This window comes from Vanessa cardui, chromosome 12 (assembly GCF_905220365.1).
Source record: "Vanessa cardui chromosome 12, ilVanCard2.1, whole genome shotgun sequence".
Classification (NCBI taxonomy): Eukaryota; Metazoa; Arthropoda; class Insecta; order Lepidoptera; family Nymphalidae; genus Vanessa; species Vanessa cardui.
In genome coordinates this window covers 2,614,062-2,641,222 of record NC_061134.1, presented here as the reverse complement: position 1 = coordinate 2,641,222, position 27,161 = coordinate 2,614,062, and the positions used below count along the sequence as shown (strand labels likewise).

General features: G+C 32.1%; 1 protein-coding gene across 2 annotated transcripts in view; it reads left to right on the top strand.

The window, feature by feature from the left end:
- Window positions 1-15,355: 15,355 nt before the first annotated feature.
- LOC124534369 (calmodulin-A-like) overlaps window positions 15,356-27,161 on the top strand; it is a 71,900-nt gene continuing 60,094 nt past the window's right edge. Inside the window, exons 1-2 of one of the 2 annotated variants that reach the window (XM_047110169.1) lie at window positions 15,356-15,589; window positions 25,679-25,720. In XM_047110169.1, the coding sequence (XP_046966125.1) occupies window positions 15,500-15,589; window positions 25,679-25,720 (132 nt within the window). In that variant the 5' untranslated portion in view covers window positions 15,356-15,499. The remainder of the gene's footprint in view (window positions 15,590-25,678; window positions 25,721-27,161) is intronic. The other variant, XM_047110170.1, reaches the window with a different exon arrangement.

The following is a 27,161-nucleotide window of genomic DNA, read 5'->3' as shown; positions in this document are numbered from 1 at the left end:
TACTTATTGTTTTTATCAAGCTATCCTTTTTACTTTTAAGGAAATGTAAAAATAAACTGAAAGAAACGGTCCCCGGCGCGGCACACTTTTTTCTGTTGTTTAATATGGATATAACATATCTTTTTATTAGAATATCATTGTATTAAACATATTGGCGTTTCATATTTTATATAAAATAATATATACATAATCTACAATAAATAATATATAATAAAATATGTAGCAGTAAATAAATAAATATAAAAAACATTGTTTGTAGACCTCACAACTGTTTTTAAGTAAGACCAAGACTGAAGATCATACGGTGTTAGTTTCAAAATCAATCGACCGCTAAAGAATACGCTAGGAAAAAGAGAATTACATAGATATCATTTGACACACTTTTGGTATCGAATATATTTTGCGCACTTCATCTAACTGCCAATAATATTTCGTTACAGTTTCATTTATATCACTATTCAGAGATTTGATTATGTGAAAAACTTCACAAATAATTCAAACGTATATTATCACAATGTAAAAGGCAGTGTTATTTAAACACTGTTTTAAATCTGAAGTAATTACTGACAATGGTTAGGTTAAACATTTGTATTCCTAACAGTCTACGTTAAAGTTAAACGATACCTCCATTTCTCTAATTGGCATACCAGTGCAAACTTTTCATTGAGATGTCATTTCTAAAATCAACTTTATATCCATTGACATAAGGTCTATGAATAACACAGGATTACAAACACTAACGGCGCGATCTGTAACATTTTAAGTAAAACGGGACTATCAGTCTTATGTTCAGGGCAATAGGACCTATGCGTATATGTCTCTCGAATGGAAGGATGATTTAGTTGAAATATAGCTCTTATCCCACTGGAAATTAGACTTATATGTACATGGAAGGTTTATTTGAATATCGTACTTATGTCGTTGTAATAAGAGTCATAGATGCATAGATTCTATTTTCTTCTGAGTTGTTGTAAAAAATAGTGAAGGTATTCACTGTGGAAGTTGGTAGTAGATTTCTACATGAGCGGTTTCATTGCTTTGAGTTTTTCTAATACGTTCTGTGTTTCAGTAGCTTGATACAGCGACTACTGTCTTAATCGTTTTTGTAATGATTTATGTGATGTTCTACCAGTAAATGAAATTCTTTATCTTGCTTAAGGATGATTTATAGTATAAAGGATATTAGATTCAGTGGTAGGTGGAGAATTAAAGATATCAGTACCATGCACCTACCATTTATCAGTTACAGTGTCAATATAAATAGGCAAAACAGATCGTCGTGCTATGAGATGGGTCATAAATATTTGTGAGTTCATGACAGATTTTTCTCCGATACGATAGATTTCTCAACAATATCCTTAAATTCCTACATTACATAAATTATAATATATTTAATTTACTGAAAGTCGTATTTTTGGAATACATATGTTCCAAACATCCTCATCAAAAGGGAGAGGAGGCCTTAGCCCAGCAGTGGGAAATTTACAGGCTGTCGTTGTATTTGTCCTGATATACCCACACTTATAGGTCGACTAACCTCCACACAGTTCTGTCTTCAGCTTTAGGGAATCTGGGATATTTAAGAATCAAAACGCTAATTAAGTGCATGAAAACTTAGTCATCAATTGCTCTTAAATAAATTTTGCCCTTTAGACAAAACTCACCAATGCGCCTTAGTAACTCAAATATTTTGTGCCTTGTAGATTGACACTCACAAATCTATCAAACTGGAGCACCAATATATCAAGTTTGACTGTAGAATATACGATGGAAAGTGGACGGTTTTGTACAAAGTCCTACCCGTAAGTAAATCTTACTTATTGATGGGACTTTATGCTATTTAAATGGATATTTTGAGGTTTAAAATAACGTCTTAATTTGAATTCTGAAAATTGGTAAATTTTCTCTCTGTGTAGCATTTTTTAGAACGTCATTCCTGAGTGGTAAACGATATAGATTATGTTTATATCATATAATTTCCTAATCAATAAATAGCAACCGCGCGAAACCGGGGTGGGTGACTAGTGTTAAATAAAGTCATATAAACTTTCTTGGCACCTGTGTTATAACCACCTACGACTAGCTCGATAATATCGTATGTTGAATCGTAGATATTATATTAGACAATAAAGGTGACACAAACAAATTATCGTATTATCAAGATGGCACATAAGAAAAGGTATGCCAAGATACAGTCGGAATACAGTCAAGGCTGTCAGAACAACTGCTTTTTTAATCATAATATATTTATTTCTTTTGAGCAAAGATATTTCGCCGTACAGCCCTAATGAAGCTATAAGAACCACAAAGGTTTAATTTAATGTATTAATAGTATATTAAAGTGGCACTTATGACGTAATAACATAAAGTAACGTCGTTCCGTTCTGGGAATTTGAACTCGCTTTTAATTTTATACTCTTTTTTTAAGGCTATGTTCTGAGTGTTCTGTTATTTTTTAATAATTTGTGTTCTGAAGAAAAGTAAATAGGCATAGTGTGTGATATTATGTTCGAGACCGGTAAGCAACCAGAATGCTTTATAATGTATGTGATGTTGTCTCATATTTATTATAAAAAAAAAATTAATATGCTTAGTTCGTGTTTCACTAATTGATCTCGTTTTCGATAGCGAAGAATACTGTCGTAAGAAAATCTGCATGTGTCTAATCAAATTATGCCTCATGTCTGTAAACCGGTCAGCCTTTAAGCAGTTACAAATCAATTTCATATAGTCAACAACAACAACAACAGCCTGTAAATTCCCACTGCTGGGCTAAAGGCCTCCTCTCCCTTTGAGGAGAAGGTTTGGAAAATATTCCACCACCCTGTTCCAATGCGGGTTAGTGGAATACACATGTGGCAGAAATTCTATGAAATTTGTCACATGCAGGTTTCCTCACGATGTTTTCCTTCACCGCTGAGTACGAGATGACTTATAAAGACAAATTAAGTACATGAACTTGCCTGGGTTTGAACCCGCAATCATCGGTTAAGATGCACGCGTTCTAACTACTGGGCCATCTCGATCTTCATATAGTCATATATTCTTAAATTTGCCGATTTATCATTTGAAATGATTTGTTTAAAAAAACACTATATTATGAGTCATATAATTTAATAGAAGATTAAAACGTTGAGCTCATAATCGTTGACTTTCAGTCAGGACATATTGAAAAGCCAATAGTTAGAACGCGTGCATCTTAACCGATGATCGCTAGTTCTAAACCAGGCAAGCACCACTGCATTTTCATGTACTTAATTTGTGTTCATAGTTCATCTCGTGCTCGGCGGTGAAGGAAAACATCGTGAGGAAACTTACATGTGCCTATTTTCATCGAAATTCTGCCACATGTGTATTCCACCAACTAGCATTGGAACAGCGTGGTGGAATATGTTCCAAAACCTCTCCTTAAAAGGAGAAGAGGGCTTAGCCTATCAGTGGGAAATTTACAGGATGTTGAATAAATTAAATTCTCTTTGACGGAAATTTTAACATGTAACATTGTGTCTATATTAAGAACTGGTAGGCTTACTTTTAATATAGTTCTGAGAAATAACGATTCAATAATGGTTGCAAAAGCCTCCTTTAAAGTATATTTTGATTTCTTGCTGATTGTTTTCGGTAAATCAACATTCTAACTTTCAATTTAATTTGATCTTTGTAATGGTGATTCAAGCGCACTTGTAAGTGACTAATTGGGTTAATTGAATATTTTGATTTGATTTGAAATAGCTTGACGAAATAAGCTTGAAGTTTTCTTCTGAAATGTAGATAGCAGGCCCAGCATTTGTTCATTTACATGGCCTTCTGAACGGTTGCCTTTCTATCTTAAGATTACTTGGAAGAAATCGCGATAAGACCTCCTCTTGTGCATATTTTTGAAATGTGACTAAAGTATGTGCTTATTGGTGTACAATAAAGAATTATTTGATTTATAATTATAATCAATTTATTGGCGCAAAAAGTGAATATTACAAAAATAAACTTATATATTATACGAGTTAACAAAACAAGTATGATTATGTTTAATTATCACATTCACATTTTTTACATTTACATTTTTATCATAGTAATTAAAATCATACGTCTATTTTAAGTGCTGTTTATACAGTCCGAAATAAATTTCGATAGTTCCATAAGAATCGTGACGTCTCTGGTATTTTACCTGGCAACATTGACTAAAAACAGTTGCATTTAACGAATGAAGCTACTGGCAAGAGTCCAGTGTTGATACCGCGCGGTTTTGTAGCATCTGTCGCAGACCCACCGGCGCCGCTCTTTACTGTGCCAATGAGCTTCGGAAAAGTATTTTTTTTCTCTTATTTATGGATATTGCCGTGTCTATTTTAAATACCTCGATTTATTCTTGTTCGTAAACAATTATAAGTACTTTATTATGATCGTTAAAATAAAATGTAGGATAATGTTTTGTTGCTTATTTCTTTTCGGTAAAAAAGTACATTTTTTCATTGGAATTATTTATTGGATAATTAATGAGAGCGGAAATGGCACAGTGGTTAGGATGAGTGCCTTCTAACTGTGATTGCTGCTTCAAAGACAGGAAGCACCGAATTTTCATGTCCTTAATTATAGTTCATCTGGAGTTCGGCGGTGAAGGAAAAAGTAATGATGAAGCGTGCATGTGTCTAATTTCATCGAAATTCTGCCACATCTGAATCTACAAAACCGCATTGCAAACAGCGTGGTGGAATATGCTCCTTATCTTCTCTTCAAGGGAAGAGGAGTTCTTAGCCCAGCAGTGGGTAATTTATAGGCTGTTATTACTACTATTCTTGTTATGTACATGGTTTTTTAAAATAAAACAAATTCAAAGTATTACGAAAATTAAACTTCATAACTGTTGAGATCCTTGAAAATGTTATACGGGGAATGAAATTGTACACATAAATATTAATATTTTATGTAGATTGTGATCAAATTATGTTGAAGTAGGACAAAAACAACTCGTTGGTCCTTTAGTCTGCCTGCTCTTACCTTATTAGATTACGCGGACTATGTTTATTTATTAGCTCTGCAATTTAATAAATGGAATACGTACATAAAATGTATTCTTTTCGTATTTTCCTACGATGAAAACTCACACGTTTATGCATATCACAGGGCTATTGTCGACATTATGTGATTTGTGATATTACTAGTAGTCGCTCCAGGCTTCGTTCGTATTTTGGGTTGTGGGTTGTCGTGTGTTAGGCAAAAAAGTAGCCTATGTATTTTCTTGGAGTTCTAGTTCGCTTCATATCAAATTTCACCAAATTCGCATATTATTAGATCTACTCTCTTTGCTCAATAGTATGATATATATATCTACTATGTGTATGTTTTTAAAGATACAAGATATCTTGCATATTAAGCTTAAACATAAAATAAAATCAATGTGACATTATTTTGGGGACTTTTATGTTGTTATCAAACTTGAGCTGAGATCGCTCAGTGGTTAGAACGCGTGCATCTTAACTGATGATTGCGGGTTCAAACCCAGGCAAACATCACAATATATATGTATGTGCTTAATTGTGTTTAAAATTCATCTCGTGCTCGGCGGTGAAGGAAAACATCTTGAGGAAACCTGCGTGTGTCTGATTTCATCGAAATTCTGCCACATATGCATTCCACCCGCATTGGAACAGCGTGGTGGAATATGTTCCGAAACCTCTCAGTGGGAGAGGAGGCCTTAGCCCAGCAATGGGAAATTTACAGGCTTACTGTACTGTACCAATCTTACTGCTTATATGACAGACTTCAGAATCTAATGTACAGAGCAAATCTGTTTGACTAATATAAGTAGCGTTTATTTTTTTATATGGAATTTTAGTATTATTTAAAGATCAGGTACAATTGTAAATATGATGAAGGTAAATAAGGTAAATCTTATTTTAGAGGGTCAGAATTGACCCGAAGACCTTATGAAGATTATTTTAATTAAAACATATTATGCCCATGATTTTATTGATTAACTGTTAGGAAGATAACTATATTCTTCTTTAAATATGCATTATAAACCATCGCTTAGTCTAACATATATAAATCTTAGAAAATATTTACGTATCAATGTTTTATAATTTTGTTTTTAAATGATATTTTTTTACAAAATGTTACTTCTTAACTCGAGTCTCGTTTGTTACGCGGCCATAATAATATATTTCGACCTTAGTTTGACAAGGCGTCACGTCACATGTGCGCCTAATTGGATAACTTTTTGGAATTTTATTTATGAAAATTCTAAGAATCGCAACTTGTGATATCACAATTATCATATAAATTCACAGATTATATATTATCTTATACAATTTTAATATATATTTCTCTTTATAAATACAGACCTTCTATAGTTAAAAATGGGGTTTTATCTATGTCTATAAAATAGTTTGCAGGTGGTATAGGGCTTTGTGCAAACCCGTCTGGGTAGTTAGTAGTTACTCAGTATTGTTGTGTTCCGCTTTGAAGGGTGAGTGAGCCAGAGTAGCAACAGGCACAAGGGTATAATATCTTAGTTCCCAAGGTTAATGGCGCATTGACGATTTAAGGAATATTTAATATTTCTAACAGCGTAATTGTCTACGGGTAATGGTGACCACTTACCTTTAGGTGGCCCATGTGCTCGTCCGCTAACCTATTATACCATAAAGAAAAAAAAAGTATATAAAATTAAACGTTAATTGAAATAATATATGATAAAAACATACTTCTACTCCTCACTATGTAAGCTGGAAAGTAGCGCTTTGCAACTATAATTATTATTTATATATCTAAGCCCCGATGGAATATCTCATTGGGAAACAGGACAACATTGGTCTGTTACTTATGTATATACAGCATATACCCGATTTCCGTATGTCTAACTTAAAAAAAAAATATAAAAAATCCCTAATATTACTTTCGTAGGTGATTTTAAAACAATCTTTAGATTCAGCCTTAATAGCAATTTCCATAATCCTTTGCAAAATTTCACCCTGTTAGACCTAATAAATATTAAAATATTTATTGTATTATCAGATATTAAGCACATGAAAACAAAGTTATCTTTAATCAATTTGAATTCAGAATCTATGATAAAGATTTCAGTTACTTGAAATAAATTCGAAACACTATAAAAATCTACTTAAATTCAACCTCCTTTGTCAAGCCTGTTGTATTGTTAACTAAATCAATAATTCCTCTTGCTTTTCTCTCGAACACGTTCTAGTACTCGGATGCATCTTAAGTTTACTCAAAGATTCTGAAATGGTTATTGCGATGCGCTTTTTGTGATCAAAAGAAATTTCAGTTCAGTTCAGAAATCATCATTATTTTAGAAATCATATCGACATTTCGTAGTGCACGTCATATAGGTAACAACTCGCACGGGTGCAATAATGATACTAAACATAATACAGAATTAGCTTATTTACAATATCACATTAGAAACTTCTAAAATTATCATTGTTTCTTTACTATATTGTCCATGTATTTTATAGAAAAACCTTCCTCTCGAATCAGTCTATCTATTAAAAAAAACCTCATAAAAATTCGTTGCGTAATTTTAAAGATCGGAGCATACAAAGGGACATAGGGACAGAGAAGGCGACTTTGATTATACTATGTAGTAATATAATGATGATGATGTAAGGAATCTGTGAAAGCATTTCCGAAATAAATATAAATCTTCCTGTCAATATTTTACCGTCGAACATGAATATTTATTTCGCTTTGAAAGATAACCGAATGACTATTATTACATGCACGAGGGACGTATCTTGTTGATGGCATGACGCTTAAACTTTAGACCGTATGGTTATTTCGGTATTGAGTACTTAACATAAGCGAATTCGTTCGGTGGGCTTCTTGTATTTTTTTTTCTTTTTTCTTTGGTATAGGTTGCTGGACGAGCATATGGGCCATCTGATGATAAGTGGTCACTATCATCAATAGACAATGAAGCTGTAAGAAATATTAACTATTCCTTACATCGTCAATATGTCACCAACCTTGGGAACTAAGAAACTCACCCTTCAAACCGGAACACAACATACTGAGTACTGTTATTTGGCGGTAGAATAAATGATGAGTGAGTGGTACCTACCCAGACGGGCTTGCACAAAGCCCTACCAACAAGAAATTGTATATAGAAAATGAGAATCGTAATGCTTAGAATTACTTAGTCTTAATATTCTTGCAAATTATGTACATATATTTTCAAACTAATTTTATCGGACAAAATTAAACAACGGATATATGACTAATTACCTATTGTACCGATTGTACGATGGATGTTATTTTTTGAAATTATGATGATATCAAATTTTCAAAGATGTACTAGAAAAAATCTAAACTAACATATATGCCAGTGCATAACTCACGAGCAGACAATACCTATTTAATCATTGAATGAACATCGAATGCGAATATAATTAGGTATTTAAATGTATTAATTGAAAAAATAAAAAAACTGTGACATGCAGAAAAAAACTTCTTTGTAAATAAATTATTTGAGTATTTTTGTAAATAATAAACACTTAAAGTGTTCGCAGCAGAGTCTAAAGTTGGACGAAAAAATCGATGAAACAAAGGCAACAACAAACTTTAGCTCGATCTAAATTTCTGCGGACAGTATTATACGGAATGCAACAATTTAAACTTTTTAATTGCTACAATAAAGTTTGTTTTAATTTAGTTCCTTGTAATAAAGGCTAATACCTAAAGATACTATGTTACATAGTAGAATAGTTAATTAAATTTGTACTTATAAACTACTATAATATAATATAAACTACTTGCGACCCGCCCCGGCTTCGCACGGGAGCAATACTGATACTAAATATACTACAGTATATGTTTATTTACGTCATTACATTACAAACTTCTAAAATTATCAGGGTTTCTTTACTATATTGTCCATTTATTACATACAATAACCATCCTCTTGAATCACTCTATTTAAAAAATCGTATCAAAATCCGTTGCGTAGTTTTAAAGATTTAAGCATACATGGGGATATAGGGACAGAGAATGCTGCTTTGTTTTATACTATGTGGTGATATAGGTTCTGCAGCGACGAGACTTTATACTATATAAGTAGTCAGAATGTTATTCTGAACGGAAATAAATAAATTATTGAAACAATTAATAAAGTAGTAGTCGAAAGTAATTAGTCGGAATAATGTTATTATTAGTAAGTAGGCACAAGGCTAATGTCTTAGTTCTCAAGGTCGCTGGTAAATTAGTGATGAAATTAATGTGAAGGGTGAACCATTTCCTATCTAATTATATGAAAAAGAAATTAATAAAACTGAAAAAACTCTCAAAAATTGTCATGTATTAAAATATCTTGAAATCATTTATATGAAACCAGTAGTTAACCTATTTTAACAGAATGTTGAAATTAAACATGAAAACATTCCTCAAATATAATATTAAAATAAGTAATTTAAATTTTATGAATTCTGTAAGAACACCTATGTTTGTGCAAACTCCAGTATTCATTGGTCCAGTGCTTGAGATAGTTGACCTGAGGTATAACTTTAGTCAGGAGTCGATTCATCTTAAAATATCAAGCTATTCATCCCGGCTTCGCACGGGATTTATATAATAAAAATAACGTAGAGGCGTACCCTTTTTTGTCGCTGGAAAAACTCATTACGCGCTTCCCTCAAGTGATGGAAAGTGGGGGTGGACTGCCCGGATCCCTGGACGCCGGGTACGCCGGGTTTACCCACTAAAAAACCAGCGGTACACTCTCCGTCTTTCGATGGACGCCACGGGATCGCTTACGCATGCTACCGTGACACGTAAAGGCGTACCTACCTAGACCAACTGACCTCACTTTTAAGAAAATCAGATAAATAACTTAGCAAATCTTATTAGATTTAATTTGAATAATATTGAAACTATTGTTATGATTTTAAATAAAAAAATAGTTCACCTTATACAATTAATGAAATGATGGATTATGTAAAAGATGATATGGCAGGCCCCGGCTTCGCACGGGTCCAATGATATGACGTCATCGTAGGAACTTCTAAAATTATCAGTTTCTTCACCATATTGTCCATGCATTATATACAGAAACCATTCTCTTGAATCACTCTATCTATTTAAAAAACCGCATCAAAATCCGTTGCGTTGTTTTAAAGATTTAAATAACAAAGGCATATAGAGACAGAGAAAACGATTTTGTTTTTTACATGTAGTGATAATATTATACTATATATTATTGCATAACCAACTCCTATCGATTGACATTAAAATCGACCCAGACTGTAATATGCTGTTCAATTATAACTGCACTGTCCGTATGCTTAGTCGTAAACTAACACTCACCTACATAATTAAAAGTAGCCTATATCATTTGAAGTCATTCAATATTCCTATTAAAAAACACACAGACGACGTATCAAAATAAAATGTTAATAAAAATCGATAATAAGTGATATGAATTAGGACACAAATTAATTACTTTTCAGGGTATTTTTTTGATTAGAACTATTGTGTTAAGTGGGAGATGTTTTAATTGCACTAAATCTAATGCCACAGACCCTTTCTTTCTTTACACTTATTGTTATGGCATAAAGTAAGAATAATAATGAAAAACCAAAACAAAAAGCGAAACTAGGGCAGTGCGTTATTTATTGTAAAAATTACACCATCGGCATCACTAAAAACTTAAAAATAATATCTAATATAGGTAACATTTGAGGTGATACATTTTTTATAGATGGGAACATTTAAAACAGAAAAGTAAAGTAACAGCCTGTAAATTTCCCACTGCAGGGATAGGGCCTCCACTTCTATTAAGGAGAGGGTTTGGAACATATTCCACCACGCTGTTCCAATGCGGGTTGGTGGAATGCACTTGTGGTAGAATTTCGATGAAATTAGACACATGCAGGTTTCCTCGCGATGTTTTCCTTCACCGCCGAGCACGAGATAAATTATTAACACAAATTAAGCACATATATATAGTGGTGCTTGCCTAGGTTTGACCGTTTGACCCGCAATCATCGGTTAAGAAGCACGCTTTCTAACCACTGGGCCATCTCAGCTCTACTGGGCTGTCTCAGCTCTGTGAAATAGTTAGTCTATAATTTTAAATACCTTATGCTTTTGATATTTCGTGTTCTGCACTTCAGTATAATATAACAACAAGTACGTACATAAATTATACCATTAACAATGAACATAATATGTACATGATACATCAAAACAATCGTCGTTGTATGTCAGTTTTCAATCTTTCAATCGTGATTCAACGTTGATAGGAAGTTGTATAGAATATTAATTAAACCCCTAAAATCTGTAATTATTTAGAGATGTATTCGCACATGAAGGAGTGCCTCACTATGTTTAATTAGATATTATTATTAGCGTGCATTAGTGTGAGTGAATGACACTCGAGCTTACAAGATGTTTTAGTGTGCGTGAGATGAGGAAGGCAACAAATAATGGAAATTAGATCATATAATGTTTATTGTTTAACGTATTTTATTAAAAATGATAATATTAATTTTAATTGTTGTTAATATTTGTTTCTCGTGAGTTCATAATCCTGCGTTTAAATCCTCCGTGAGGAAAGGTATCCTATTAAGGTATCCTAATTCCGCAGACATTTTTAACTTTGCCGTTTCATAAATTCAAATAACTAACTTTCGTAAATTTTTAGTTTATAAAAATACATTGGTCAAAAAGGCATGAGATACTAGATTTTATAGACGATAAAAAAGCGTGGAGTTAATACCTGTGGACTGCCAAGCAGGATATATTAATTTAAATAATTATTTTTTAATTAAAAAAAAATATTAACTACTGAGTTTCTTACCGGTTCTTCTCGGTAGAATCTGAATAAAATGAAATGAAATAAGAAGCACGAATATAATTAACACTTTACATTAATTTCTTAATTTTTTTTTTTATTATGAATAAGAAAAGAATTTAGTGTAAAAACGAAAACTTGTTAATGCGAACAAGAAATTTAATTTAAAAAATTCGGTTTCAAGACTAAACTTTTTATTAAAACACCACAAACACAAAGAGGAGAATACTACAAGAACCCACAATAAAAATAATGAAAAAATATTAACGTTCAGTCTCTAATTTTGCTTAACTACTTCTGAATTACATCGCAAACGAAAATTTATCTTGAGCCCATTGTGCACAGTTTATTATCCCTTGGCAATGTAATTATAACCCCAGGCTGATGTGACTGAGAGCTCTCGACTCCCGACTTTGTATGCTTCCTCTCGTAAAGTAGGAGGAACTCGACGTGAGGGCCCTTGAGGGTGTCAATTTGTTTTATTTTTTGGCTTTAAAAGGTTGAAAGACTGTTTTAACACTCGTTTCTTCAGCTTTAGAATTATAATTTTTACTAGCGCTTGAGATTAAATCAAGTCTATTGCTTGATAAGCAATACAAAGGCAAATAAGCAATGTAGTATGGCCCTAGATGTATTTCCTGGTGGAGATAAAGTGCGGAGGCCTATAAGAGTGGGCAAACGGTTGAGGCGCCAGAGTAGCATGCGCAAGCGATGCCCCCTAAAAAGAGGGAGTTGACACAGCAATTTTTTTAGCTGGCGCCTTAGGTTCCGGCGTGCATCATATCCCCCCCCCACTTCATATGGAGGAATTGATTTTATCCAGCGAATAAAAATACATTTGCTCGTATTGCTATGAGGTGACCGCTACTCCATATTATGACATTCTGGATCCGTTACAAAGTATACGTGTTAGTGATAGTGATTTGACTAGTCAAAGAGTGCGGTGACCGACACTGAAACAAATTTAAACAATTATAAAAGCTAAGTAAGGTATACCAGGAGTGACGTGCAAGTACGAATTGGAGTAATTGTAACAAATATGGGCTGCTCGTCCCTACTTAATCCGGATGAAATAAGAATTTTATTTATTTCCTGATCGGAACGGCAATTCCTGGGTCCAATAAAACCTTAAAGGGATACTGAAATTCTCACCAAAATTTTCATAACAATCCTTTAACCGTTTAGGATGATCGCAGCTACAGACGCACAGAATATTTAATGCTTATAAAGATTTGAACTGTAGACGTGAGTGTATGATATATATTTTTTATAATATATTTATAAAGTCGAATTGTTATCCAATGATTTTCTCATTCTACGTCTGATATTAAATAATCGAAAATACCTATATCAATAAAAAAGATAGGAATGGCCTTTGTTCTGTTTCATAATTTCTTCGGTTTCTCGAAAATCTTGTAAAAAGTTTTACTATTTCGTACAATTATCTAATTCTGTTACAAGTTTCTCTCAAAGCAGAACCTTATTAAGGTTCGCGGTCTTGTTATCTGTCACAGAGCCTTTCTCCGCTTCCATTAGCGAAGTTTGAAGGTAATTGAAAGGAGAAAGCTGACAGTCTCACTCGTTTCCTCTAAACGTCAAAGTTTCAGAGTGTTTACGTTCCTAATTGAGGTTTTGAGTGCTAGCGTGAAATCGACGCGAACGTCAATACTTAAAAGCAATGTATATTGGAGATCCTTCTGATGATGTTACTTTGGCAGATTTTGATTTGGCCTTTGTTCGAAGTAAATTTAAAATTTTAATATGGGTATATGATATATGGTCCATGTTTGCTTTTTTTTTTTAATTTCCGCCAACTCTTTAATCAGTTTAGGTACATCTTTTTGGGCGAGTACCATCTAGCTAAAAAGGTGATAATGATACATGGAACATGCATTCGTGAGTGAATAGATTTGGTTAAACTTGATTTCTTAAATTTTAAAGTAACGAAACAGTAATAGCCAACATAAATATACGTTACATTTATTTATTGAATATGCACAAATAAAATGATAAATAATAATAGAAAAAGTCCTAAAACTTTTAAATGAACAAGAAATTCAATTCCAAGACATTTTTTATACTAAAACACATATAAAAAATTATAATCATATCAACCTACCCCATGGACTTTTATAACACCTTGAGCTTGCAGGTGCGTTATTTATAAAGAATGAATCTAAGGGATACCTGTAAAAATACCGCCATTTAAGCAGTTTCCGTACATCAGCAAAATAAATATTTTGCGCAGTATTCCGCTCAAATAGATATAAAGTTCTTTGTTGATATAACTTCGGTGTATTGAAGGTATAGAAATGTATATAGGTATATTGTATAGCATCTGGGAATACCTCAACCAAATACCTCAGGTTGAGGGTTTGTTCATCTTTCTTTTTAAAATGCTTTTAAAAGGGAATTGGAAAATTATACGATTTCTTTTTTGTCTTGGACCTTGCATATTTTTTTTTTAGTTCAGGATATATTTTCATGAATTCGTTTCTTTCAAACAAGAAATAAGCCTCTTGTTCTCCCACCTATCTATTTTATTTTATTCGAGTTCATAATGTTGCTCATAATATTACAGGATTTATTTACCAATCCAATTTTTTTGAGTTATAAGACAGTCTTAAGTCTTAAGCGTTGATTCTGGATTAAAACGTAGACAAGAACAACTGAAAATTCATTCGCTTAATATGCTTTTATAATTCATCTCGTTGCGCGGCGGTGATGAGAACACCGTGAGAAAACCTGCACACGTTGCATGAAAAACTACAGTGTATTCACTAACACTAGAGCAGCGTCGTAGATAAAGTAACCAATTTTTTGAAGCATAAATCAAACGGTTGCTCAGAACCATTTCATCGTACGACCTCATGTGACTTGCGATTATATTCCCTATATCGTTACGTTTCTGGTGTATTATTGCTTGTTCGTTTAAGATTTTATATCCTCTAAAAATATGGAGACTGTGATAAGATTTTTTTATTTGTGACTGCGAAGTCTATATAGGATAACTTTATTTAACGGATTCTTGGTGATATGTAAATGAAGGCTCAGAAGTAATATTTATGTTAATATTTTAGAGCGTTCGATGTAAATTGGTAGCTTTATATTTTACAAATATTAAGCAATCCAAAGTACGGTTGATTACCTCGTTAGCTAACTAAATTATAAGGCTGCGTATCTCGAGATCTTGGATTAGAATCATAGTTTGCATAAACAAAAAAAAATCAACCTAGATAAGAGACGAATTATTTTATATTAATGTTAATTATTCAATACTTTGTTTGTGCCATAACAAAGTATTTACCGTAATAATGGGTATATTTTATAGCTGCAAACAAAAAGGTCATGTATAAAACGTATAAAAGCATATTAAACGTTCTTTATTATTGTAAATAAAATAGTCAAGGAGAACAGTGAGATAAAAACGAATGACAACATTATTTTTAACTTTTTAATTTAATAACGTCGAATCACCTTCACTAAAATTTTACAGATTATAAATTAAAAAAACGAATAACAATTTTTACAACAAAAAAAAAACAACGAACGAAGGCAATAATTTTTATTAACTATTAAGTGAAGAATAAAATTTAAAAAAAAGTCAATTTATAAAATCTTGACTGTGATCAAAATAAATCTACAATCAAAGTGTTCGTGATAAGTGTCTTCAAGTGAATTAAAGGTTACGAGATGGCTTTTGCAGCGGCGCGTATGATCCTTAAGGATAAGAGGAGGAAGGCTTCCAAGGAAGATTTTAGAGATCCGAGAAATAGAAGCAAGGTATTGTTCTTACATATTTACCACTGGTGAATCTTATCAGTGATAATATACGAATGTTTTTTCTCCCTCAAACATAGCACAGCCTAGCAGGGGTGAGCACAACCCTCCAATAACTGAAATAACAAAACCCTACTACGCCAATGCTGTCTAAGAAACTCAGAAATAATATTAGACAGACTATACTACATATAAATTTAATGCCGTTATATTTTGTATGACAGGATAATAGACATTTAAATAAAACTATTTATAACGGATGAATCGCGTATATTAATTATTTTTAAACATCCCGACGTTTCGAGCACTTTGCAGTGTTCGTGGTCACGGGCAGACTAAGATGACATTTGTCTATTTGAAGAACAAAGGAAATATTATTAACAACTACCGCCAACGATTTCTCAATTGATATCTTGAGTAACGTTCCGGTTGCACGCAGAAGGCACTAACTGTATCTTTAGGTCTTGCAGTCTGTTGGATTTGGGATTTTAAATTTTTAATAAGTGGATCCCAGGTGTTAGAAAGTCTCCAACCATCTTCTCTATTGAAGTTCGGATGTTTTTGAATTTCAATAGCCTCGCGTATCATTCTAGGAATGAATCTGTGTTCTCTAGCGAGGATCTGTGGTTTATCAAATCGGATAAAATGGTTAGGTTTATCCAGAGCATGTTCACAGACTGCAGACTTAGAAGAACGCCTATTTTTGACATCTCCTATATGTTCCTTGACCCTGGTACCGATACTTCTCTTTGTTTGGCCTATGTAAGATAAACCACACTCACATTCGAGTTTATATACTCCTGCAGTTTGTAAAGGAATATTACTCTTGATAGGTCTCAAGAACTGGCTCACTTTCTTATGAGGCTTGTAAACGGTTTTAATTGAAGCTCGCTTCAAGATGTTGCCAATCCTGTCTGTAACTCCCTTCACATATGGTAGAAATGCAGGTTGTCGCTCAACTGTGGGTGGCTTGATACGGCTTCTGCGATGCTGGGGAGGCACGGGCAGCTTGTTTTGGTGGAGTGCAAGCTTGACCTGACGTAGCTCGTCCTCTAGGTGTTCAGCATCACAGAGATGGTGGGCTCTCTGAAACAAAGATTTGCCAACGGTAGCTAACTGGCTAGGGTGGTGGTGCGAGTCACCATTGAGGTATTTGTTGGTGTGTGTGGGTTTCCTATAAACTGTGTGACTTAATGTATTGTCAGGATTCCTGATAATAAGGATGTCAAGGAAAGCTAAAGAATTATTTGCCTCTAATTCCATAGTAAATTGAATGTTTTTATTTATAGAATTAAGATGTACTAAAAATGCAGATGTCAGATCACTAGGTAATATTGTGAAAGTGTCATCTACGTACCGTTTATAAAACCTAGGTGTTATAGGTCCGGAGCGAAGAGCCCTCTCCTCCAGGTCTTCCATGAATAAATCGGCGACCACGGGGGATACTGGAGAACCCATGGCTACCCCGTCAACTTGTACATAGAATTCATCATTCCACAATAAATAACCAGATGTTAGGCAGTGATGTAACAGCACTGCATATTCAATAGGCATGTTGCGTGTCTGTAGTTTCCTCTTGACAATTTCGATGCAGTCTTGTATGGGTAAGCAGGTAAACAATGACTGGACATCAAAACTAACCATTGTCTCATTGTTGGTTAATTTAAGGTCTTTGATTTCACCAACAAACTGGTAAGAATCCTTGACATACGCCGCAGTGTGTCCTCGGAGGGGTGATAGTGTCCTTGCTATGTGTTGAGCCAATCTATATGTTGGTGTATCGATTTGGCTTACAATAGGACGCAGCGGAGCACCAGTTTTGTGGATCTTAGGTAACCCATACAGTTTTGGAGGCTTTGCACATGTAGGCACGAGTGATTATATATAGTTTCATCCGTTATAAATAGTTTTATTTAAATGTGTAATCATCGCGAAAATTTAAGACAACATTAGGATAATAGACTTTTTTTTATGTTCTGTCTCTATAGCAAGATCAGAATAGTAGACACAGAGGACTACGTCCTGCATCATAGTATTCGTCTTCAAGTAAGAATTAACTATAGTTTTACATAGTAACCCCAGCCTTCAATACGGTGTTATGACATTTGATTCTATATCATAATTTATATCACATTATTATTGCATATAATGAATAAAGCAGGAGCTACAGAATTTACTTTTTTTATACAAGTATTATTGTAATTAATCGATCAATAATGTGTTAAACTGTAATTAATATTATTTTGTATGGCATAGCATTTAATACTGGCATGTAACACTATTTCATATTTTAAATATGATTGAGCTGTCATTAGAAAACAATCCCAAACTACTGAAATTACAATAGCTTAGAAAAGGATTTATTATATTTCTTAGTACTTGTATATTTCGTTTTTCTATGTCGTTATTCTTTAATAAATAATAGTAAAAGTAATTATACAGTATTTATGCTTGAAAAAAGAAATTAAGGAATCAAACGTCATAAATATTTAGCCTAATTAGTATAAAAATGTAATTCATATGTTTCAGTGTACACGCAAGGGTCGGTTTATTTTTAAAAATCAAGATAAAGTTTTATTGAGTTTTCATGATTAATTCTCATTAGATTATTGTACACGTAATGTTTATTGGTACTTAATTTTTGTATTCCGCCATTTACATTTGTATTTTGATTGGCAGCTGACAGGTCATATTTTTTCTTTTATTATTTCTCTCAGGCAAAGGTATTACGTTATACAGCGTAAGAGATCAGATAAAAAAAATAATTACAAAATGAATTACTTTAGCTTCAATTAAGATATATAATATTTATATATCTGTTCGTAATTTTGACGAACTTTAATTTAAAATATTATAATTGTAATCGTAGAACAATGGCAAAACCGCTTTTATGTCTAATATATAACGTCTCAAATTATTATTACAATTATAGATTAAATAAGGAAAAAATTGTGACTTTTAAACTCAAAACATTATTCAGGAGTTAATGTGTAATCATAGCAAATTAAAAAGTGGTTGGTAAAACCTATATACGAGTCTAACCTCTTCATTTGAAACGAATCCACAAAAAAAAATTAAAATTACTTTTAACCTGTCGTTGTTCTGCGAAATATATATACTTTATCTTGTTACTAATGATGTTATCAATAAATAGTAATTCCTCATTGTAATAAATAAATCGCCTCATAAATTAAGCTGTTTTTTCAAAATCAATACTCATAGAGAGTTCGTGTCAGAATCAGTGCTAAAATAAATACTATTGTAATAGCAATAAAGCATAATTTAGAACTGTTCATTAGTTCAGTTCGTTCGGAAATTTCTCATTAGGGCACGTCAAGTCAAAGTTAGCGGGAATGTTTTTACACCGCGAAGTAATTTGTAACATGTTTTTATTTTTAGCTGACTTTAAAAAAAAACAACTCTTTCTAAATTGGACTGAAAGTAGACGATTAATCTAATTTTTGAGTCGAGCGAGGTAGGATAAGGAAAGCAAAACTTCTGTTTGCTTAACGTAATTATTAATTTATTATTTATAATTATTGCGTTTTGTATACAGATCAGGACAAAACGTTTATTTTATTTGTATAATTAGATTATCATTATTTTAGAGTGATTATATAATGAATATAAATTTTAAATACTTCTGGAGAATTTACAACGCTGTCGGCAAATCTGGTACCATAGCAAATGCAGGTAAGAGTATATAAGATACAATCGATTACGATTCAATATTAATACTACAACCAGAGCAGGAAGGTAGCAACCAGAGGAGGAAAGGGATTAGAGCAATATTTTTCGAGAAAATAATGTCCTCTTTTTTAAATTTCGACCAATGAGAAATATTTTCTAAAATCAAGCGACCAATAAAAACGCTTCACGTATAAATTTACTTGCTTCCGAACTTTGCGAACCAATCCGTATCAGTGTAATAGCATCCAGAGATTTTCCGCCGATCTTGGTAACACGAAGATCGTTACGAGCCTAACGAGGTACGCTTAATGAGTTACCAGCTCACATGTTATTTACGAAATATGAAGCTAGCGATTATGATGTCTCTTTAATGAAGTTTTGAATGTCACTTTATGCGAAATTAGCCTTGAAGAACAAAGAGTAAGAATACATGTTATAATTAAAAAAATAAAACAATTTTCAAATATCACATTGTTATTACTAACACACTACAAGTACTAAAAACGGGTTATTTACCGAGCTTTTTATTTTTATTTGGTGGAGCTCGATATTTCAACATTATCTACTAATGTCTTGTTAAGTAAAATATCGACTGAAATAAGTCCGAAACACAAATAAATCGTTTGAAGCAAGTTCTTTTCAGTGTAGTTTTGAGACGATACAGGGTTCTAAGTATAAAGTTACAAGTCTTAACAGTCGTGTTTACTTATAAAATGCTTGTTTTGTTTTTTATAGATCGCTGTAAAATTGTAAATACCGTTAGATTGTGATCTATCTCGTGAACTATTTAGATTGTAAAAGATTATTTTGAATCGGAACCATTTAATGCATTGTTATTCGGTAGTTTATAATCTATCGAAGTAAATTTCAGTTAAATTATAAAAAATCTAAACTAAACGAAATATCATGTATTTATGTAATGTATATTTAATATATGTTTACAAATAATATTGAAAAAAAAACTTTCTCAATGTACCCAACCTATTAAATTATTGTCAGACATGCAAAATTGTCTAACCGAATCAGACCCACTTTTGTTTTCCGTCTATTATATTTTTCTACATATATTTACATATATAACGGAATTAAAAAAAAAAAAACCAAGTTTAACGAATTTTGTACTATATATTTAAAACTAAACTCTACTCCATTAAAATAGCTCACGGTAAACTTTAATAAAACATTCCTCTTTAATCTAAAAATAACTTCCTCTTTCAAAATTTTAATCTGCAACATCATGTTAGGGCCAACTATTTTTAATCTGTGCATATTTCCCGCGTCATACCACGGCCGGAAGTGCGGCCCACGGCCATCGGAAATTGGTTTACGCGTCGCAACACTGTCCGTGTACACGGTGGCCGTATTTTATAAAATATAAGTATTTATGAAATAACTTATAAGTGTGTAAACGCCTTTAATGATAAAAAAGTAATCTTGTAGTCTTGGCTTCTATCAAGTTTGGTTCAATCACATTGATATAGCAATAAGGTCGCGAAAATTGTAATTGTATTATTCCTTACTTATTTCCCTGTGTGATATTCAATTAAAAGATTAAAATAAAAAAAAAAAGTAAAGTGAATATATTTATACTATTTTAAGGGAGTTTAAAAAAGGAGGTTATATTTTCTTCAGTGCATTTTTTAATTTGTGTTTTTTGTTATATCTCGCTGGCACTGCTCTCGAGAAAAATGTACCGAATTAGCTAAAACTTAGATGAATCTGTTTTTAAATTTTGTTATCCTTTCTGTTCCTAAAATGTCAGTTTAATTTTTTTTAATATAAAGTACTTTTTTTAGTTGTATCATTTCGTAGCAAATGTCTCAAAGATACATTCCTAGTCTATTTTCCCGTTCTTTCTATTTATCTCCAGTTTTATAGACGGGATAATAACTGTGCATCATGACCGCCCCGCGGGATTGTGATAAATGAGCTAGGTAAGATAGTTGGTAACGGAATCACTCATTGATTAAAGTTTTAAAATAGAGCAACATACTTAACATTTATGACTTTCAATTTAGCTGTTGTTTTACATGTACTTAATTCAAATATAGAATGAATTGAACAAAACTCATCATGTATTCGACCGTCATATATATACATAAAATTGTTGCTGTCCAGTTTGAAGATGGAAAGAACATAGTATCTGCTATACCCCCAGGGTTCATGTCATGTCAGCCGTAAGACGTCCACTGATGAACTTAATCTTTTCCCAATGACATCCACCTTGACCGAGTGGCGGCCTGCACCCAGCGATACCTGCGGACTTGACAAGATCATCCGTCCATCTCGCGGGGGGAAGCCCTACACAGATTTATAGTATGGTTAACAATTCTTTCATTGCCCCTTGGGCGGTGCCTACCAGGTCGAGTTACCAGTTAAATAATATAAACGTAGTCTATTATGCTGGTCATCATGAGCAATGGTCAGGAATCTCCTGAGTTCGAATCTCAGGTTAGATTTATAGTTGCTATTCTTAGTAGCAGCAAGTTGGCAACGATAGCGTTACACTTCAATAAATTTAAACTACAATAACAACTACAAATGATACGTAATCAATTATGACAAATGGGTAATTATAGGTACTATGACCTCGCTGGTCCGAGGTGCTTCTATTCAAAATGTATAATCAGAAACGAATGATAAATGACTTAAGTCATTAATAAATTAATCGAAGTGCTTGTGACTGTAAGTAATAAATATAGAAAACCTTTGAGACAAATTTTATTGGTTCCTGATGTCAATGCCAATTTTGTTACACATTATGCTTGAGGGAATAGAAAGAAAATTATATTTTTTTGATATAGACTGTTGTTTAACAGGGAACCTTTGGTAAACGATCATCACTGCACGCACTCATGAGTACTGCTACCTGAAATAGAACTGCTCCAAATGACTAATACGATAGCTAGTCCGTGAGCTTCTTTTAGTCGTAAAAAAGTTTACAATATTTTATATTTTAATAATGTTTTAATTAAATATTCAAACCGCAAGAGAATTTGTTCACATTTGAATACCTCGACCTGAAATTTCCGAACGAATTTTGAACGAACTGAACTACATAGCACTGACATAATATATATTATTATTATGAAGAAGTGATTATTTATATATAAGATAACTGGTATGTAAATTATAATTATGTATATAATGAATTATATTGAATTTTTAATGGAATTCTTACATTAATAAATATGTCTTGGATGTTCGACTATTGCAATTGGTTTTGGACCAAATTGATACTGCTCCTTCTATCAGATACACCTTGAAAATCTTATCCCACAGCTATTCAATAATCATTGGTGCAAAATGGTTTGGTCTGTATGAGTATCAAAGGTAAGATGCGAAAGGTAATGACGAAAACGATGACAAATTTGTATCATTATTTATTTTGTTCAATCAAAAATCAACAATTAAATCAACAGTAACTAAACCCATATATTGTATTAGTATGTAATATTTTATATTTAAGTAAATATGATTTAAACTTATTGAAAATAATAAACAATCTCTTATAGATATTCAGTAAGAACTCACTTCGAAATACGACTTAAACTATTACACACTTTCTGACATAGGATCACGTTCTGTGGTGAGTTATATTGGTTCTTATAGAATAGTTCTGTTGAAAACTGTTTTGAAGATGAGATGGTTTTGGTAGAGATAAGATGATGGTATTATTACAAGAAAAATAACATATTTGCATTTAATAATAATAATTGGATTTTACGACGACTTTTGGAATTGTAGCAGGGATGCCAGCAGCATTTTTCCATTAAATTGAAAGGTCAAAAATAAACTAGCTTTAAGTTTCCCAACTAACAATTTTAACAACAGTTGATAGTGCATTTATAGCGTGTGTATATTATCATATATAGGTCAAGATATACTTCACTAACTTTTCCCAACAGCAAATAAATTTTTCGATAATATATGAAGGAAATAAATAAGAATCTCATACAAGAGGCTTCCGGGGTCGGTGAAGGAAAATCTCGAAGGTTAGAGTTTTGTGTGACTTAAGCTTACCGAATCCGATTCAGATTTATTCGTGCTTCATCGAAAATAATGTTTTATTTTTATGAAAACGTTCTTCGAAATGTATTGGAGTCGGATAATTTCAATTTATGTTTGTGTTACGACTCTAGAAAATTCTATTTTGAAAATGCATTTGCAGTGTAAATCTTTGAAATATATTGTCAAAAAAAATTTGGCTTCCGTGTAATCAATTTTGTATAGTTGGAGTAAGAAAACCTTCGTTAGTTAATATTAGTTAATAATTATTCCTTTATCAAGTCTTAAACTTTTAGTACCTTTTGAATCTAAAAATCAAATCATTGCGACGCAATACATCATTCTCAATCGTTAAAGCAGATTATCGCTCATACTGAGCACACGAAAATAGGTGACAAACCTTTTCTTACTCCGATTGTGCATCAGATTTTTTTAGGTATTTTTCAGGTTGCAGATAAACACTTAAAACTCGATGAGCATAATTAAGGCTACATGCGGTGTTATCAGCCGTAACATTCACAGTACAAAATTGCAGACACTTATTTGTTGTAAATAATCGATGTTGCTAGTCTTGGCAAATGCTTTGAATGTTATAACTGCTTATATATGTGTGAGTGTCTTTATAGCATCCCACACGGCTTTAGCTCCAAAAACGAACGTATCCGACGTTATATTACTCTCAATGCCTTTTGATACTGGTTTATGTAAGTGTGTAGGTGACTCTTCATCGATGAATTATTTTATAGCTTCTTCAAAAGCACTACGAGTACTCTTTACATTGATTTCAGTTATCTATGTAGTGGTTATTTTTTTATTTGTTAATGTAAGTTATTGTAAAGAGTCACTTGTATTTGCAGTTATCTACTTCGCTTCTGATGAATTAACTGAATATTTACTCACTTCTGAATCTATTTGTCTACTTACACGAGATATTAATGCTTGCATTTATGAATATTCGTTGTATTTTGAAGTTGTATTTGAATTTAGTATCTTATGGTAATTGATAATTATTTCTTAAATATTAATTTTGATTTTATCAAATATAGCTTCAAACAGATTTGCATTTAAGCATTTGATAACTGTTCTTTGTGTACCAGACCAATGAGGCTGATATGCTGCACAACTATTTCTTCTTTCCGATTTCTGCACCTTATTGCACATTCAACACTATCACGGTACTATGGTCACAAATTATAAAATGTAGCACGATTTTCTGTTTATGCATTTTAAACTGTCCAGTATATCTGATCAATGTTTAATGAAATTATCAACCGACGTTCGGTCTAATGCTTGACTACAATGTTCATCACATTGAGTTATTAGGTAATTTCTAATCAGTGGAGACCAATTCAGCTATTAGAATTGCAAATAGCCAATAATGTTCACGACTTTAAATCGAAAATAGTAATATTGAAACTAAATTTGGAGCCGAGTTAAATTATTAATAAGAAAGTAACATGCACTAATCTTGTTATAGTTTAGTTTGTTATAATATTGGAAAAATTGATAGACAGATGTATGTATGAAAACTGGAAGAAAAAATAACACAAAATTTTGTTACATCAGAAAAAAGACAAAAACAGCTTACAATATAAATATATATATTGGCTACCATGTATGGATTTTAAATAGAACTAAAAGTTTGATACATAAGTGGCATTTTTATATTAAAATGTACAAAGTATAAAATTACGATGAATTCCGGTCGAATTTTTATTCGGTATTTTTTTATAAATAAGTTGCTCAAAAATGAGTATTTCATGATTTAATCACAGTTGAAAAATATGTTCGCGTTCAAGCAAATGGATATAATTAATCATTGGCCGTAAATCATTTAAAACTGTGGTACATTTTTAACTCTTCATAAATGTAGCTTTAAATTTATTTAAAATATATAAACATTCAAAAAATTATAAAAATATATTTAAAGTTATTTTAGACGAAATAGTATATTAGCATAATATTTAATGAAAAAACTTGTAAATTAAAAGAGTTTAAAAATTTATCAAGCTATGGTACATAATGCCGCTAGATATTAAACTATCCTAAACGTTCGACCTCATATTTCATCTTAAAGTAAATCCTGTTACCGAACGTCGTTTAAAATTTTATAGGATGCTTCAGAAGAAAATTGATGTTGAGGAAAATACCTGAATAGCTAAAAACTTATTTAATGATTTTGGAAAATTAGGTATATAGAGAGTTTCAAAATGTTGCCATCTAACACTTTTGGAAGGTAACGTGTTACTTTATCTAAAGGAGTTTTTAGGGTGTTATTTTGTGACCATATTATTGTGTGACTTTAAATTAGCTAGTAAGTACAGCATGTCAATCTTCTGGTCATGTAAACTGCTAAGTGTGCTTGGTGTATAGGACCGATCTTTCTTCTTGCAGGCCCGGAGCGCTAGCACCAGTAGCTTTAGGAGTGTAAGTCAGGTAATGACAGTAAATATGCTTGATCACGCCTGGCCATTTACATCGATGATTTTAATTTTGTTGGTTGTTTTGGTCGGCAATGATTTGAATCTCTAATCGATATATTGATTTCACCATTTTCAATCGACATCTAGTTTTAGAATATAACAAAATTCTTAGTCAACATTTCATTTAGTATCTTTGAAACATTTTTTTCATTTCGAAAGATATTTTTCAATAATAAATAGATCATGAATCATTGCCAAATATTTTGTCACGAGTCATTGGCTATTTTACAGTAGTTTGATTAGCAGTAGACGCATCATATCATCTGCTGTAGACAAACCGACACTAATAAGGTAAGCAACAAATAAAATACACTTACATACAATAGTCAATCTCAAAATTATACTTCATCAAAAACAACAATTTTGTAAATGACATTTGATAAATATATAAGGAACATGTCATAAAATTTGAATTATTGTCTTCTCGTTCTATGCTAGGTCAACTTTTGTTTCAAGATGTTTGTTTTGATAAAAGTGTTCAAAATATTTAGCAAATCTACTTTACACAATACAGAAATGTTTCGTGAATGGTAAATGGTTATTTAGACTTAGTAAACTTTAGAAGCGGCATAGCAAACTTCATAAGAGTCTAGACTAGTCTCAACTACGTAAATAATCGAAATACTTTTCTAAGATCTTCTACACGTACGCAGATCTGTGCCAATAAAAAAGTTGAAGTATTTTTTTCTGTTATTTAGAAATATCTGCCAACTGTAATTATTTTCGGAATATAATTTTCTTCCGTTGGTATAATAAGGTTTTATATATTTTTCTTATTACATATTCTCGGAGAACTTTATAGTGCAGAGCTAAGTTTGTTTGTGGTGTGAGTTGTGTTTGTATTTATCTAACACAGCTGAATCTGAATGAAATCGTGGTAACAATGTCCTGTGACCTACAAACCTATATATCCCCCTCGGGCCTCAAAGTAAGAACTTCCATCTTTCAATGTCTGCGCAGACGGTCGACTTCGAAATTACTTGCAATTTCTTCTCGACATGTTTATTTATAAAGGGATTGGTTTTGACAGAATACTTTAATCGAGTTTTTCTTTGTTCATTTATAGATACGATTTATTATTATTATTGTGAATCTTATTGATCGTAATAATCGATAATTTATAAAAAATATATAATTTGGATACGTTTCAATTTTAAATATTAAATAATAATAAAATAAATGTTCCTTTAAAAAAAGAATCGAACGTTTCAATTGATATAACAGAATTACATTGCGGGCTAAACTAAATACATATATGTATAGGATTGCAAATTGAAAATAGCAACTGCATAAATCGTAAAATGTATGAAAATGATTTCAATGATCGTGAAAGTGTGTGAACAGCAAATAGTCATTCAGCAAAGAGCTGAGTTAGAAGTAATAAAACATTGATA